At 45.9% G+C, this 17,166-nt stretch overlaps 1 protein-coding gene across 1 annotated transcript in view; it reads left to right on the top strand.

Annotated features, from left to right (window-relative positions):
* SEPTIN11 (septin 11) overlaps positions 1-17,166 on the top strand; it is an 82,480-nt gene that overhangs the window by 51,316 nt on the left and 13,998 nt on the right. Inside the window, exons 3-6 of the mRNA XM_079769680.1 lie at positions 3,296-3,491; positions 10,196-10,382; positions 13,972-14,133; positions 15,696-15,792. Coding sequence (XP_079625806.1) covers positions 3,296-3,491; positions 10,196-10,382; positions 13,972-14,133; positions 15,696-15,792 — 642 coding nt within the window. The remainder of the gene's footprint in view (positions 1-3,295; positions 3,492-10,195; positions 10,383-13,971; positions 14,134-15,695; positions 15,793-17,166) is intronic.

Here is a 17,166-nt window from a genome sequence, read left to right as displayed (position 1 = left end):
AGGGTCCCAGGTTTGATTCTGGTCAAGGGCACATGCCTGGGTTGTGGGCTCCATTCCCAGGAGGAAGAGGTGTGCAGGAGGCAGCTGATCAATGATTCTCTCTCATCATTGATGTTTCTATCTCTCTCTTCCTCTCTGAAATCAATAAAAAAAAATTTTTTTTTTTAAAAAAAGAGTGAGATCCCTGTTTTCTTTCTATATCCATTACACAGTAACTTTGTTTTGCTCAAAGTTATTTTGTTAAGCCACGAATCATGGATATGAGCTTGTTGAGCTCTATCATGTTAGGGAGCACAGACTAGTTTAGATTACTCTCACTACGGGCCTTTCTGGTAAGAACATTCAGGAAGGTAAGGAAGACAGGAAAACGTCCCACCTGCTACACAGGCAGACTTCACGGAGATCTGGAATGACATTCAGGACGTTACAGAAGTTCACTCAGTGTCTGCTGTCTCTTTTTATTCACCATTTTATGCCCAGCACCTATGCTTGTCACATAGTAAATGCTCAAGTATTATTAACGATTAGAGGCCCGGTGCACGAAAATTCGTGCGGGGTGGCGGGGGAGGGGGGGAGGTCGGGGTCGGGGGTCCCTCAGCCCGGCTTGTCCCCTCTCACAGTCTGGGAGCCCTCAGGGGATGTCCTACTGATGGCTTCCTTCTGTGGGAGGCAACCGGGCTGCTCAGGGGAAGGCACCATCCCCATCACCCCGTTGCTACTGCTGCTGCTGCTGCCACTGCCGGCCTCAGCAGCTGCCTGAGCCCGGGCCTTGTAGCGGCTGTGGCTCTGTTGGGATGTACGTCTGGAAGACATCTGCCCTAATTAGCACATTACCCTTTTCTTAGTATAGATTGAATTTCAGACACTAAGCTCTGTTGTGTCTTATCTGCTCTCTTTCTCCTATATTCCCAGCTAATGGTCTGTCAGCATCTTACGTTTACCTGAAGCCTTTGCTGCCTCATGGCTTCTGCTTATTCACTTCTCTGTATATCTTTTCTTATGCCATTGCCATGTGTGCAGATTGTGTATCTCTCACTCAAACTGGCAAGGAGGGGAGTTCTGATTGGACAGACAGGTCACTGCCCAGGATGGGGCACTGTCTCAGAGCATCATGGTTAGGCTTCCATGGGTGCCTCTGTTCAGGGCGCCAGCCCTGGTTTAGTTACCCGTGGTCACTAGGTATAAAGTATCGTCTTGCTCATAAGAGGAATGTGGTTATGGCAGACACTTAGAATATTATTCCCATCCTAATAAATTAGAGTCTGATTGGTATTCATTCAGTCATGTTCCAGGTCAGACTGGGAGAATACCACAGCAGGCTAGTTCGTCGTATTCCCAGAATGTGACACAGAGCTTGGTACAGAGTAAGCAATGGGAAAATACTGGCTGAATGAAGGCTGAAAGGAGAGGGAATGCTTTGATCTTGTATGTATCCGGGGCCCAGTGGGCAAGGTTAAAAAGTAAGGCAAACAAACTTGACCGACTCATCCTCTAAGTGAATCATTGTAGTCAATGGCAAGCCACACAAGGCTGCTTAACTAGAGAAAGCTCAAATCCAGAAAAACTCCATCCTACTTCACTTTTGCATTATGTTGGAAAACAGTGAGTAATATGGAACTTACAGTTGTTAAGTGGATTTTGCCATTACAGTGGGAGACTTGCCTCCGGGCTGTAAATCCCAGAGTTCTTGTCTCCCCATGCAGTGGTCACCATCCTAACAGGGATTATCGGAACCCTTTAGAAGAGGAACTGCTCCTAGGATTTGCTGGAAGGGCTGCAGCATAATTAGCATGTTCAGATTGAGTTGGAAATCTAATAGGGAGATTTTCCAAATGCAAAATAAAAGGACTTTCCTATGGATAATGTTCTTTGATTTCTACTTCCCTTTTTCCGCCATCACATATTTAATCACTAACACCAGCACCAGTGACAAAGGTGGGGTGGGTTCTTTCTCCTTGCCAACTATTTTTGACTCAGAATTAATTTGGGAATTAGAATTAGAATGAAGGAGGATTTTGCTTGGTTTTATGATGAAGGTCAGGCTAAAGCTCTCTGTAGCTCCACATTTGTGGCTCGCCATTTGATTAGTATAGTGGTACCAGGTACCTGCCACTCTACTCTGCACATATTAGGGTCTCGGTAAACACTTAATGACTTAAAATTATCCGTGTGAATTAATAAGGCCACTGTTGCAGGTCATTTAACACGATTCAGTTTCATTGTTGCAGACATCACTCTGAAGCTGGGAGAACTATCTACTAAATGTTTACCATCTGGACTCCAGCTGAATAGGAAAAGACAATGAGGATAATATAGAGCAGTGGTTCTCAGCCTTCCTAATGCCTCGACCCTTTAATACAGTTCCTCATGTTGTGGTGACCCCCAGCCATAAAATTATTTTCGTTGCTACTTCCTAACTGTAATTTTGCTACTGTTAATGAATCGTAATGTAAATATCTGTGTTTTCCGATGGTCTTAGACTCTACGACCCACAGGTTGAGAACCGCTAGCAGGGTCGCTTAAGACCATCGGAAAACACAGATGTTTACATTACAATTCATTAACAGTAGCAAAATTACAGTTATGAAGTAGCAACGAAAAGTGTTAGTCACACACACTTGGGTTAGAACCCTGCTCTGTCACTTAATAATGTGACTTCAGGCAAGTTACCTACACCCTACCTGAGCCTTCGTGCCCCGGCTGTGAAACGGAGGGGATGGGAGCACCTGTTTGCTCCATGGAGGATGGTGATAGGGTTTGAATAGGTCATGCATTGGAAGCTCTTGCCACAGCACCTGGCACAAAGTCAGCCCTCAGTCACTTAGCGGGTGTGTGATTATTACTGTTATTCTCAAAAGTGTTGTTTTGGAAAATGTCATTCTTTATGACAACAGTACCTGGTATCAGATAATTCAATATAAATGGAATATGTCCTTCTTTCTAGTAACAGAAACTCAACAGTATAGTTTCTTTTAGGTAACAGTTTTACACACCAACAATTAGGAGAAGAAGAGATACACGTTATGTCTTTGTAATGTACAAACAGGTTGTTTCCCTAGAGCTAAAGAAGAGTATCTTAATCTGTAAGTTCAAGATCTTTTCTGCTGAATAGTTTCTAAAAGTTACTAAGACATTTCTAGGGAGGTATTGGATACAGCTCACCTGGAAAGAACTGTCTTTTCGTGGAGGGAGTACTGGTGATAGTGACTTTTTTAGAAGTTGTACAAACATGGTTATGAAACACTCCTGAGAGGCACTGACGCGTTCTCTGATTCCTTCCCCTGTGGTCATGTAGGTGAGACGGGCATCGGCAAGTCCACGTTAATGGACACTTTATTCAACACCAAATTTGAAAGTGACCCCGCTACTCACAATGAACCAGGTGTCCGGTTAAAAGCCAGAAGTTACGAGCTTCAGGAAAGCAATGTCCGGCTGAAATTAACCATCGTGGACACCGTGGGATTTGGAGACCAGATAAATAAAGATGACAGGTATATCTTGGGATTTTGCGGGGATATAAATGGATGAGGCAATAACGTGACCCATCCCCGGTAAATTCAAAGGCTGAATGTTCCCTGATGATGGGAGTTGGTCCAACTGTATCAATGAAAAGATGAGACAGTCTTGTCCTGAGAAATCTTCTTTAGGTCAGAATCAGCCTGTGTAATTGATTCCAGCTAGTGTCAGCAGAAACGGGATGAGTTAGGAGGAGTAAGGTAACTTGTGGCATTTTCCCAGGAGGGCGATGGAACCAGGTTTGGGAGATTTCCCATCGGGAAAATCAATCTGAAGGAACAGAAACATACAACTGCCCCACAGGACAGTTAGCGGAAACCCCTGCCACCAGCCACCGGTGACCCTGAGCTAGGTCCCTAGAACTGCCACCACGTGTGTCCAGATAACCAGATGCCTCCACCATCGCCTGCAAGAAGAACCCTTGTCCCTGTGTGACTTCTGCCTCGGGTTGCTCCTAAAAACCCTAAGCGAAGAAAACATTTTTATGAAAGATCTGTTGGGAAAATCTTAGTTTCTGGCTATTTTAAATATTACATTTTATCTCAAAAGAAGTTTGAGAAAGTTAACATAAAACTGTCCCAGGCCCAAAGATGCGTCCAGGAGGGGGGCTGCCAGAGACATTTTTGAGCAGTGACAGCATTATGGGAATAAAACACCACGTCAACAAATGATGGTATGTTTACTTAGCACTCAGAAACTTCCTTAGTACCAGCGTTTTTCCTGTTTGGATTTTTATTCAAAACTATGTATATTATATACATGTGTTTTGTATAAAGGAACTTGAACTATTTCTTATCTAGAAATGTGCATTGCCTAGATAGATGGGGGGGGGGCAAAAGTAGGTTTACAGTTGTTTGTATGGAAAATAATACAATCCTACCTAATAATAGACAAATATGCAAATTGACCGTACCTTCGCTATGCCCACGATTGGCCAGGAGGCGTGGGGGGCGGGACTCGGGGTGGCCGGGGTGGCCTATTGGGCCGGCGGGACGCTGAGCTGGCGTCGCCAGCGGCGGCGCGAGCTCAGCATCTGCGCCATGGCTGTGCTGCGGCACAGAAGGGGCCTCTGGGGCAGCGAGCTCACCTCTTGCCGCGGACAATCAAAAGCAGGGAGCTGGGTGCCTGTCCGCTCCGGCACCAGGCCTTTCAGAAGCCTCTGCCGCACTGGAGGCTTCTGAAAGGCCTGGTGCACCAGCGGACAGGCACCCAGCTCCCCCGCGATCGAAAGCAAAAGCGTGTGAGCTGGGTGCCTGTCCGCTCAGGCACCAGGCTTTTCAGAAGCCTTCCCGCGCCGGAGGCTTCTGAAAGGTCTGGTGCACCAGCGGAGAGGCACCCAGCTCCCCCGTGATTGAAAGCGAAAGCGTGTAGGGGACCCTACACGTGCATGATTTAATCATGCACTGGGCCTCTAGTAATTAATAAATAGTAATACAAGGATATAAAGTCTGTTTCATGTACTCACAACTGAAAACCTACTTTTGCCCACCCTGGATTTTAACTATCACTTATCTATATGAGCACCATGGTAATGACAAAGAAATATTTAATTCCTTATATAGCTGAGCACTGAGCTCTATTTTATCTATAGAGCAATTTAAATGCTCTTCAATAAACATTGTCCGGTAATAACAGGAGAACGTGTTATATATAGTGAGAGATGTTATTTTGCTGGTCAAAAAAGGACTATCTGTATATTGTGTAGGGGTCGGGGACAGCTGAGCTCAGCCCCTGCAGCTGAGCAGTTGCTCTTAACTTCTGACCTCAGTGCCAAGCAGCGATGGTGAGGCTACTGCCTGAAGGCTGTTGGTAATGCCCAGTGGAGTGGATGAAGAGAAAACCCTGGCGACCAGATAAAGAGCACAGGTGCATTGTGGGAGCCCAGGAGAGACCTGGGGCTCCTGGTCACTGTGCAATCCCAGTGCGCACTCAGAGCAAGGCGTGTCTCCACCTCCGACCCACACGGTTTCTCCCTGGGGTTAAAGTGTGTGCACTCTGGTGGGAAGGCAGCAACTGGACCTTTTCAGGATCCCTTTCTGCAGGAATGAGACTATCCTCCAGCATCCTGCTGCTAAGATTCCACGTGCTATTCCAGCTCAGAGTCATGCCTCAGTCCTGCCCCTACATTTTTGCCCCGCCTCTAATCAGGGTCTTTGCCTTAGACGGGTGGGCTTGCACTCACCTGCAAGTGGCTAGTCCTGTGCCGATCCTCATCACTGCAGCTGGAGGCCTCTTTAAGAAATTATCTGACTCATTTGGGTCAAATAGTAGTTTCCAAGGAGATTTAGAAGAGAGGAAGTGTGATATTAACCTAACCTAGATACCAAATATTTTTTTTCTTCTGAAATTTCTTGACAGCTGTTGCATAACCTCTTTCAATGGCATTTAGAACTCTGTGCCCCAGAAGGCAGTGTTGACACTATGGACTGTAAGCCCAAATGACTACTGTTTAAAATAGTTGTTCAGATAGGCCCTGCATCCATCAAAAAATTGGAAGTGGGATATGCATTTTTGCATTGCTATGTAACCGTATGGTAAAGGATGTGCTGTTTCTCTGAACCCATGATTATTTTACTAGTGTGGGGATTAGGCAAGCTTTTCTGCCATTGATGCAAGACCTCAAGAATGTCCCAGTTTGTTTATATAGGCTTTGGACATGTCAGCATTCCTCCAGCATTATCTGCCTGGGACCAGGCTAGCTAGAAGGAGGCAGGAAGAGAGATCTGGTAAGGTTTCCTGTTATGTTTAATAGCACGATTAACTCTTTGTGGATTAAGGACTTCCTTGTTTTGTTGTCTGTGCTCTTTGGTGAAGAAGGAAAGGGGTCTGGAGAAGAAGGAAACCAAATGTTGCTGTAAGAGCTGGAAATCGAATAATTAGCCCTACCTTTGGGAGATGGAGATAGACTGTCAGTGGTTTATTAACTAGAATGATAAACAGCCCTGAAAAGCATGGATGGTTGAAATTCACTTAGAGAGAATCCTCAAACTCATCAAGTCTTCATCAGAGTTATAAAAATGCAATTGAAATAGACTGTTTAGTCTTTGATTTCTAATTATTTTTTAGCACGAAAAAAAAATTTTTAATATATTTTATTGATTTTTTTTACAGAGAGGAAGGGAGAGGGATAGAAACATCGATGAGAGAGAAATATCGATTAGCTGCCTCCTACACACCTCCTCCTACTGGGGATGTGCCCGCAACCAAGGTACATGCTCTTGACCAGTATCAAACCTGGGACCTTTCAATCCACAGGCCGACGCTCTATCCACTGAGCCAAACCGGTTAGGGAGAAAATTGTTGTTTTTTTTAATAACGAAAATTGACTTTGGCTAACAGCAAGATAGAAAAAAATACATGGTAGGTATCTGGTCATATATAAAATGGAGAGTCAGCCCTGAATGATGGCATTGGCTATTTTGCAAGAATGATCAGTGGGTGGATAAAAAACATTGTGTGAACATTTATTCCATCAGTTTCATAGTCAAACATTTACCCTTTTATTGTGTTTTTTTCATGGCTGGAGGAATGTGAAAAAAAAAATGAGTGGTGGGTAAAAGGGAATAGCCCCATGCCATAAAAGGAAATCATGTGAAAAATGGAAGGGCTAGATATGATGTGCTCTCCCCTCCCCCCATTTCCTCTGGTTTATATGGCTACAATCCAGGGGCGTTAGAATTGGCCAAACTGAATATAAATAGGTGTCCTTTCTCTAAGAAGGGAAACTAGCAAAAGGCAAAATAGGGAGTCAGCGTCCTTGTCTTTGTAACTGAAATGCCGGGAAGGGGAAGTGGAGAGGAGAGGAGACGGGGCAGGGGATCTGTGTGAAGGGTTGCGAACCAGAGGATCAAGCCACTGGAACTGTTTCCTCAGCATCATTAAATGTTCCACACAGGACTAGTGATTTTGGTAAAGAGTTCCCCTGGAGTACCTTTTTTATAAGGTTAGATTGATACACAAAATAGATGGGCTTTTGTGTGTGGGAGGTAGGAAGGGGAACCCGAGGTGTCTGCCTTGACCAGCGGTGTGGATGGAGGTGCGTTCACTGTGCTGAGGGACATGAAGTGTGGGCTTGGGGGCAAGATGAAGTGTTTGATTTTAGACTCATTTAGTTAGAAGAGCACCTGGAGACATCTAGTAGGCAGTCGGATGGATGGGTCTGATGCTCAGGTGAAGGATCAGGGCTGGAAGTGGAGATTTGTGGATCATCATCGGGTGGGTGGCAAGTGAAACAGAGGAAAAGCTGTGACTTTCCAGGGAGACCATGTAGAGAAAAAGAAGGAGATGGAAAGATGGGCCAGCACTCCGTAATAGGAAGTCAGAGGAGGCCTGAGATGTAAGAGAACAATAGGTTTCCTCGGCTGTATTGAATCCAGGGCAGAAAGCATTCCTCACTTGAAATGGAGAGATGATGGGCCTGACTGGCATGGCTCAGTGGTAGAGCATCAATTTATAAACCAGGAGGTCATGGTTCGATTCCAGTCAGGGCACATGCCCAGGTTTCAGGCTCAATCTCCAGTGGGGGGCGAGCAGGAGGCAGCCAAACAATGATTCTCTCCCATCCTTGATGATTCTCTTTCTCCCTTCCTCTCCAAAATCAATAAAAAATATATATAAAAGGAGAGATGTTCTATCTTCCATAATCTTGGAGCATCAGAATCAAACCAGAGGCTAAAAGGGAAATTAATAGAAAGCAGAACATGCTTGGACAACTGCTGGGGAGGAGGTGCTGCGAAGCAAATCAGGAACTGGGGAGCCAGAAAGGAGCAACTGCTGTGAGCTGCTTTTCCTCCCCTTGGGGCTGGGAGGGTGCTGGGGGAGTGTCTTGATTTCCCCCAACACATGCCTCAGTGTCAGGAGACTGAAAGAACAGGCCCTGGACTGACGGCATCATGGCCTTCATTGGAGGGGCCTGGTCCAATGAGCTCAGTGGCAGAGTGGTTGCCATGGAACCAGGTGAGGGTAAAGTTCTCTTGTTTTTTTCCCTTTGTCTTTTAAAAATGTCAGGCATGCTATTTCTTATTTGTTGTTTCTTAGATGACAGTGAAATAGTTATATCTTACTTTATGTGCTAGTCCTTTACATATATTAGCTCACTCGTTTACCACAGTAGCTCTCTGATATAGATACCATTTTTGTCCTGGATTTATCTATGAGGAAACTAAGACACGGGGAGCTTTAGTAGTAACTTGCCCAGAGTCACACAGCTAGTAAGTTGTAGAGCTAGACTGTGGTCTGAGGTGGTCTAGCTTGCATCTGTGCTTCTAACCACCATCCTATATAACTATCCTGGAATAAAGATGAGGATTACTATTGTTACATAATGCCTGCCTATATTTTAAAATTGAAAAACATAGAAGACTTATCACTTGCTCATCCTTTTCATTGGAATTTTGCTTGCCATGATTGAGAACTTTATTCTTATTGCTGAGGCACATTCCACTTTTTTTTTTTTTTTAACCTCTAGAGACTTGTCTGCTTAAAATGAACCAAGGGTTTTGTGATAAGTTTCCAAGAAAAATGCCATCGAAAAGCTTTTTATCTGACGGTTTGGGTTTGAGTCATAAATTTGTTTGGTTTCTCTGTTTTATTTTTATTTTGGTTTGTTTTTTTTGTTTGTTTTTCACTTAAGGTGTCTGATGTCATCTTCATTTTAAAAGACTTGTAGTTCCCTTTCAGGGATTTCAGTTAATTTATAGTCCTGGGGTTTAGTGTTGGAAGGTTTTTATGTTTCTTAAAGTTTAAATCATTCCTCAGCACCGTAGTAAGTTGGGAAGAATCAACCTTTTGTCTTCCCAGTAGGCCGGTCTCATTGCTGCTGACTGACTTCTCCTGAGCAGCTAGTCCCCTGGGACCCGGGAGAGTCCATGGCTTATCCACAGTGACCTATGCACCACCTGATATGCTTTTAATGATTGTGTTTATGGTCAGTTCATCGAATCACACATAATCACCCAAAAAAGATTTGAATTATAACTTGGTGAGCAGAGGGTTATAAAATGTATCTTCAAATCATAACATTTAGAGTTGGAAAGAACCTCGAAGCTCACAGTGGTCCAGGCATTTCGGTTTATAGCTGGAATCCTGGAACGTGCACAGGGCTTTATGAGCGCACAGAGAACGCCTAACCTCCGGAGGAACGGGCAGGGGACCGGGCCGGGCTCCCAATGGGAGGCGGTGCCATACCCTGAAGTCACAGACCAGTTTTATTTTGTGCACCAGAGTCAGTCCTTTGGTACAGGCTGTCAAAATCACTTTGTTGGGACAGATTTGGAGGCTCAGTTTTGCCCCAAGAGGAAAAAATGCCACCACCTCTTAGCAGTATCTTCAAGGGTCCCATGGGGGAATCGACCGCATGCGACACCTGTTTATCCTCTGTTTTGGAGGATGACTGTTAGGCAGGACAGTGATGGGAAGGAGTCTGTCCCAGGTAGAAGAGCTAGTGTGAGCAAAGGCGTGGAGGCAGAGCTTGGTGTGCGTGGCTGGGCCAGAGACAGTGAGCCGGGTGGTGTGGGACCCAAGACAGAGGCCCTGGATGCAGGGAATTGGGCTTTAGCTCTCGGGGCAGGGGAACCGTGGACATTCCTGAGCATTGTACCACGCCGAACTGCCGGAGAGGCCTTGACTCGAAGTGTGCTGACTGGAAATGTGCTTTAGAGAACGTTCTTCTGCATTCCAGCTACAAGCCAATAGTGGAATATATCGATGCCCAGTTTGAGGCCTACTTACAGGAGGAATTGAAGATCAAACGGTCTCTCTTCAACTACCACGACACCAGGATCCACGCGTGCCTCTACTTCATTGCCCCTACTGGGCACTCACTGAAGTCCCTGGACCTGGTCACCATGAAGAAGCTGGACAGTAAGGTACTCACCGCCCACCCGTCTGCTGCCCGCCACTCTCCTGTCAGCTCACCTTTGTTCCAAGACCCCACTTTATTCTCTGCTTTCAGTGTAAATGTTTTTTGTTTTGTTGTAAAGAAAAACATTTTTTTAGAACAGTTATGGGTTCATAGCAAAATTAAGAGGGAGGGACAGAGATTTCTCACATACCCCCGCCCCCCTCCCCATGCACAGTCTCCCCCATTACCAGCATCCCCCTTCAGAATGGTACATTTGTTACAATTGATTACCTGCATCGATACATCATAATCCCCCAAAGTCCATAGTTTACATTTAAGTTCCCTCTTGGTGTACATCCTGTGGGTTTGAACAAATGTGTAATGACATGTATCTATCATTATAGTATCAGACACAGTAGTTTTGTTGCCCTGAAAACCCCCATGCTCTGCCTGTTCGTCCCCCAACCCCATAATTTGTGTTTTCTGGTTTATAGAACCATAGGGTTGAGCAATGTGAGAAAAATGCTTCAAAACTTCTCTGGATGTTAGGAGAAAACCAAAAAACAAAGCCATGTAGCTTTGTTACAAAGTATTTTTAGTTCTTTTTTCTTATTTTTTAAATAGTTTATTGATTTTTAAATTTATTTTTATTTTTTTAGAGAGAGAGGGAGAGAGAGAAAGAGAAACATCAATGAGAGAGAAACATCCATCGATTGGCTGCCTCCTGCAAGCCCCCTACTGGGCATTGAGCCTGCAACCTGGGCATGTGTCCTGACCAGGAGTCGAACCGGCAACCTCCCGGTACACAGGACAACACCCAACCATCTGAGCCACACTGGCCAGGGCTATTTTTAGTTCTTAAATTAGCATCAGTGTATGGTCTGGTGAGTTGGGAAATTACTTAGTGGAGACAGGGAAATGGTCGCAAGAGGGGTTAAATTTATCGAGATTGAAACATAAACTTACTATGTCTTTGTTTCCTTAAAAACTTTCGCAACATCTCTTAAAAGGTGTGGCTTTAATTTGAAGTTTAGAATGAAAAAAGAAGTTCATTTTTTATCTCTGTGATAACAGTCCATCTTAGATTTTGAAGCTGACTTGCACCCATGAGTTGAAAAGAAGTGAAGTCCTAGTTTCAGTTTGACCCCTGAGCTTTCCACATTGATCACCTCTCTCTTGCACAGCATTTGAAGGAAGGAGCTGATCTGCGTTTCAGTTCATTTAATTTCCCATTTTGAGGTAAATGGGAGATAGTCGATTTCTGAAATAAATCAGCAGCAGATGAGAACAACCACAAAACGAAGCTATGGTATTTTCTCCTAAATTCTCACTTCCTTTTGAGTCCAGTACAAAGTCTCGTCATCCTTAGGTGGCTTTGTTGGGTGTTACTTTATTTTATTTTTGTCCAGGCAACTCTGTGTAGAGATGCTTTCTCTCCAGTGGGGCATAATAGTGAGAGAACGCTGGAAGCGCAGCCTGCCCCCGGGGCTCCGGGTGGGTGGCCCACCGAGGGCCGCAGTGGCTTGGTGCAGGGCCAGCTCCTCAGGCGTCCAGCACTGGTTCGCAGGAGAATACTCCAGCTGCCTGAAAGGGTTACTGCAGCTGGCGTGCTGCTGGAGGTAAATAGAAACCCTTCTTCACTGCCTGTGACCCAGTGCAGTGAGCTGTTCCCTGCCGTCCCACCCGGAAAGCGGGTGGGGAAGAGCGGAGAGGCAGGTGGCTTCCTCACCGAGGCCGTGGATAGACCAAGCAGGGCTAATGTTCATATCCAAGAGGCTAATGTTGAGTAGCGTTGATTTTAAAGGGAAAAGAAAACAAGGAAAAACAAACATAGCTCACAAAGGAAAAGTCACCACAAAGCAGGTTAAACTGCTTTCAGACAACGGGTGTAGTTAGTGCTAGGGGGCATCTGAAAAACAAAACAAAACAAAACGTATTGTCTGAGCCAAAACCGGTTTGGCTCAGTGGATAGAGCCTCGGCCTGCGGACTCAAGGGTCCCAAGTTCGATTCCGGTCAAGGGCATGTACCAGTAAAGTGGAGATTTAAGGTCAAACTGAAACTAAGACTATGATAGTTTCTGCAAAGATTTGCAAGGGACTGATCTACTTTTCAGTTCATTTGATTTTTCATTTTGAGGCAAATGGAAGGTAATAGATTTCTGAAATATATCAGCAGCAAATGAGGACAACCACAGAACAAAGCTATGGCATTTTCTCCTACATCCTAACCTCCTTTTGAGTTCAATACAAAGTCTTACCAAACTAAGACTAGGATAATTTCAGAAAAGATTTGCAAGTCCCCGAGGATGAGGAAAAAGAGACCTTAAGTCTAAATTGCCTGGTTTGTCTATCTACTCTGATCAAACTGGCCAAAAAACAGTGGCCCTCTGGCATTTTGTCTGTGTGGATATTAACTGAACAGTCAGTCAATGTGTACAAAAGATAGCCCGTGTGAGCAGCCAGAGGTTTCTGTTCCTTAGGTCCCGGTCCCAATGTCCCACTGTTTCTCCCTCCCCCCCCACCCCACCGGTCAGTGATGTGTTGATGTGTTTTTGTTTTTTGTCTGCCCCTTGCTGGAGGAAGCCCAAGCGTGATGAGATTGGGAGTTGGTCGAGGAGTAGGGTTTTCTATCAACATGTCATCTCATTCTGGTTTATCAAGGATTTTTGATTTGGCTCTTGGGATAAAAGGAGACTCGAAGGACTGCAGACGTGACCTGGAAAGCCTCCCTAGAGACCCTCCTCTGGCCAGGACGGCTTTCTCACGGAGTCCGTCCCTTTTCACCCGAGCTGGGTGGAGAGCAGGGTCCCGGGTATCGGATGGCAGCAGCATCTTACTGAAGCCTCGGTACCTACGAGGGAGTGGAGGAATGTTAATCTTCAAGGTGAATTTTTAAGACTGCATGCTGTGGACAGCGCTGACAGAAGCTGGGAGACGAGTGTCCCACCTCAGGGTCCGGGGTTTGCCCTGCAGGACACCTTGGCTCTCTTCGGGGCTTTCTGCTGCTGTCACACTCCCCTGGTCCAGGTAACTGATAGCTGAAAGCGAGCCCGGCCTCGGGCATAGGTCTCCTTCTGGCCTAAAGAACTGGTTGGTGTGATTTTGAAAAGTTTAAAAGTAGGTGAAACCATGTTTCTTTTGGTGAATACTTAGGTGCTCCCCTCAGGTTATCAGAAGGACAAAGGGATGTTTCCTGCATAGAGCTGAATATTCCACTGTTCTAAGGAAAACTTTACACGGCCAGGAACATGCAAAAATCAGGCTCCTAAGGAGCGGGGAGGGGCCTAAAAGGAGTGGCTGGTTCTTCAAAGGATAGGCTTCTTTGTTATCGCCTATTCTCATCCAGTAACTTCCTTTTACTCTGTGCCGAAGCGTGAGGTAGCCCAGGAGAGGAAATGGCAAGTAGGCTTCCAGCGCCGAGGGGGAAGTGAAAGTGTTCGCAGGTGGAACTAAAAAATCATCCCATGTCTTCTTAATTTTGCACCTACGTCCAAGGTCCTATTGTCAATATCACCTCTATTCTTTAAGTGAAGTTTTAACGTTTTCCCTTACCTGTTGGCTATTTTCATTCATTTGTCTATTTTTCTTACGTTGGAATTGTATCTGTTTTATAGGTGAACATCATCCCAATAATTGCAAAAGCTGACACCATCGCCAAGAACGAATTACACAAGTTCAAGAGTAAGATCATGAGTGAACTGGTCAGCAATGGAGTCCAGATATATCAGTTTCCCACGGATGAAGAAACGGTGGCAGAGATCAATGCGACAATGAGTGTAAGTCCCCAAGTGAGAAAGGACCGAGCAGTGATTTTCCAGAAGGCTTTGCTTCGTATCGGCATTGTAGAGCGACTGGGACCCTAGACTGGGGGTTTGATGTCTTCAGTGTGGCCCAGCTCTGCCACCAGTTCAAGTCAGTTAGCCACTGTGCCCCTCAGTTTTCCCATCTGTCAAATGGGAGCGTTAAGCAAGGTGATCTCACGTTTCCTCCCCACTCGATAACAGTTATATGATTTCTACCGCGAATCTTGAAGGGGGTGCCAGCCCAGCACCGTTTCCCACGGAGCCGCTTGCGGGAAGTAGCTCTCTGCTCGCTTGTGCCAGGGTTGGAGAAACATGGCCGCCGGCCCCACTTCGCTTCTGAGATGGTTCCTGCCGTTCCCCCTTTCTCAGAGTCCGTCTGAAATCCAGTGTGTAGGTTCCATTCATAAAACATTCCAACTTGGATGCGCACCTAGTTACTCCTGACATACTTAAAAGTTTTTTAAGTATAAAATAAATACCCAAAAGATCATTCTTCTTTAACACTTGCATCCATATGGACAAAACTGGTTCTTCTCTTTTTAGAAGATTTGAGTTTGCAGCAAAGTGAAATTCCGTTTCTTGACTCCGCGGGCCCCATTTCAAATGCTCAAGGGCCACATAGATTAGCAGCTACTGTATTGGACAGCTTGTGTCTAAAGCTTACTGTCCAGTTACAAAGACCCAGGCAGTTTCCCCGTGGATCCAGCTCAGATCAAATATTCAGAATGGGTGTGGATGGGTAGGATGCGCGCGCGCACACACACACACACACACACACACACACACACCCACGGCTGCAGCGTTTCCCTCTTCTACCCTCCCGGCTTCTCCTGCCCCCTGAGCAGAGGCCTGCAGCAGCGGGGAGAGTATAGAGGCAGGTGGAAAACCAGCCTTCGCCAGAGCTGGGGAGGTAACTGCAGCAGGTCCTTGAATAACGGCACTTTGTTCACCGTCGTTTCCTTATAACTTTGATGAGTGAAGGAAAAGGCCCACTGTCCGTGTGGTGGTGTCGCATTCTCCCCATATCTGCGTGTGTTTTCTCTGGATACTCCGGGTTCCCCCACATCCCAGAGATGTGCATGTTGGGTGAACCGCGTGTATCTAATTGTCCCAGTCAGAGTGTGGGTGTGGGTGTGAGTGTGAGTGTGGGTGTGAATGTGGGTGTGGGTGAGAGTGCGAGTACGCCCTGTGGTTGAAGGGCAGGCGTCCTGTCCAGGGAGGGTCCCCCTGAGCTTCCGGGAGAGGCCCTGGCCAGCAGGTTGGGAAATAATGATCTTACTTGTTTTTATTAATCTTTTCTGTATGTGTAGCTCACATGCATTTCCATGTGCAGAAGTATTTGGGTCTTTATAATTTCGGTGATGCTTTTGTGACCAGAAATATGCCATAGGAACTTAACTCTTGTTGATGTCAATTAAACTCTAGTAAAATGATCTCATTTTAGGGTCGTTTCACTTAAAGTTGCTGTTTCCAAGAACCTGTTGATGACGTTCAGTGAGGACTCATTGTTCTCTCCATCCTTGTGTTGTTGGCAGGTCCACCTGCCATTTGCCGTGGTCGGCAGCACTGAAGAGGTGAAGATCGGCAACAAGATGGCCAAGGCCAGGCAGTACCCGTGGGGCGTGGTGCAGGGTATGTGTGGGGCAGGGAAGGGATTCTTCACATTCAACCTCTGTGGTGACTGACCACGTTTGTCACTCCCCGCCGTGTTTGAGGGGCTCCTTAATCGTGGGCGGGTGGAAGGGAGTGGCAGGGTTGTACACCTGGCAGTCGTGGAGGTGAGAAAGAAACAGGGACCAGGTAGGACGATGGTGACAGTGGAGAGAGGTGGCTGCAAAGCCCTAGTGCCAATGAGGCAGCCCCTAAAAAATGGCTTGTGGGAAATTCAGTATAAATTCCTGATAGGAGAGTTCTTCCCTAAAAGTCTGAACCATTTTCATCAGTAAAGTATAAGAAAGCTGCAAAGAGTTTCTTGCAAACAAGATAATACTTATCTCTCCATACTTGTTCATCTCTGGGAACATTGTCCTCCAATTAAATGTTATTTCAGGCCCAGCTGCCATGGCTCAGTGGTTGAGCGTCAACCTATGAACCTGGAGGTCATGATTCGAGTCCCTGTCAGAGCACATCCCTCGGTTGCAGGCTCAGTCCCCCGTGTGGGGCATGGAGGAGGCAGCTGATCAGTGATTCTCTCTCATCATTGATGTTTCTATCTCCCTCTCCCTTCCTCTCTGAAATCAATGAAATTTATTTTGAAAAATAATAAAATGTTATCTCAGTAAATATCTGAGAATTAAGAGGATGTCTGATCTATATTTGGCGCTGGGAACCATGGCCACAGTGTCTAACCTGAAGAAGCTTCCCAGACGCCAGCTTGATGGGCAAGGACTGTGTCACCTGCCCTTGCCGAGCGCTCTGAGCAGGGTGTCCAACGCTGTAGATTAGCACGATGGCTCCAGAAAGGCCCTTCATTGGTTTGAGATCTGTGAGTCCTGTTTCCTTTGTTCAGAATAAAGGCAATAAGTCTGTGAGAAGAAACAGTGCCATTGAGATCCTAGGAAAATTATAGTTTTTATGAATCTTACCAATTTCTCTACCACGAGAAAATTTTCTTCATAGTGTTGCTGATAAATTAAAGGAGGTGGTATATTAAAAAATCATCGTGCAGCTCCAGATAGCATGGAGAAATAGGCCTGTCTTTTTCTTTTATTATATACTAGAGGCCCGGTGCACAAATTCATCCCCGGGTGGGGTCCCTCGGCCTGGTGAGTGATCGGGGCTGTATCACCTAGTCCCATTCAGGGCCGGCCAGGGGGAGGGACCGTGGGAAGTTGGCCAGCCACAGAAGGTTGGCTGTGGGAGTGCACTGACCACCAGGGGGCAGCTCCTGCGTTGAGCGTCTGCCCCCTGGTGGTCAGTGTGCGACATAGCAACCAGTCAACCAGTCATTTGGTCACTTAGGCTTTTATATATATAGATTTTTATTGATTTCAGAGAGGAAGGGAA

This window comes from Cnephaeus nilssonii (assembly GCF_951640355.1).
Source record: "Cnephaeus nilssonii genome assembly, chromosome: 1".
Lineage (NCBI taxonomy): Eukaryota > Metazoa > Chordata > Mammalia > Chiroptera > Vespertilionidae > Cnephaeus > Cnephaeus nilssonii.
Note: the sequence above shows the minus strand (reverse complement) of the source record. Positions and strands in the feature narration are given on the sequence as shown.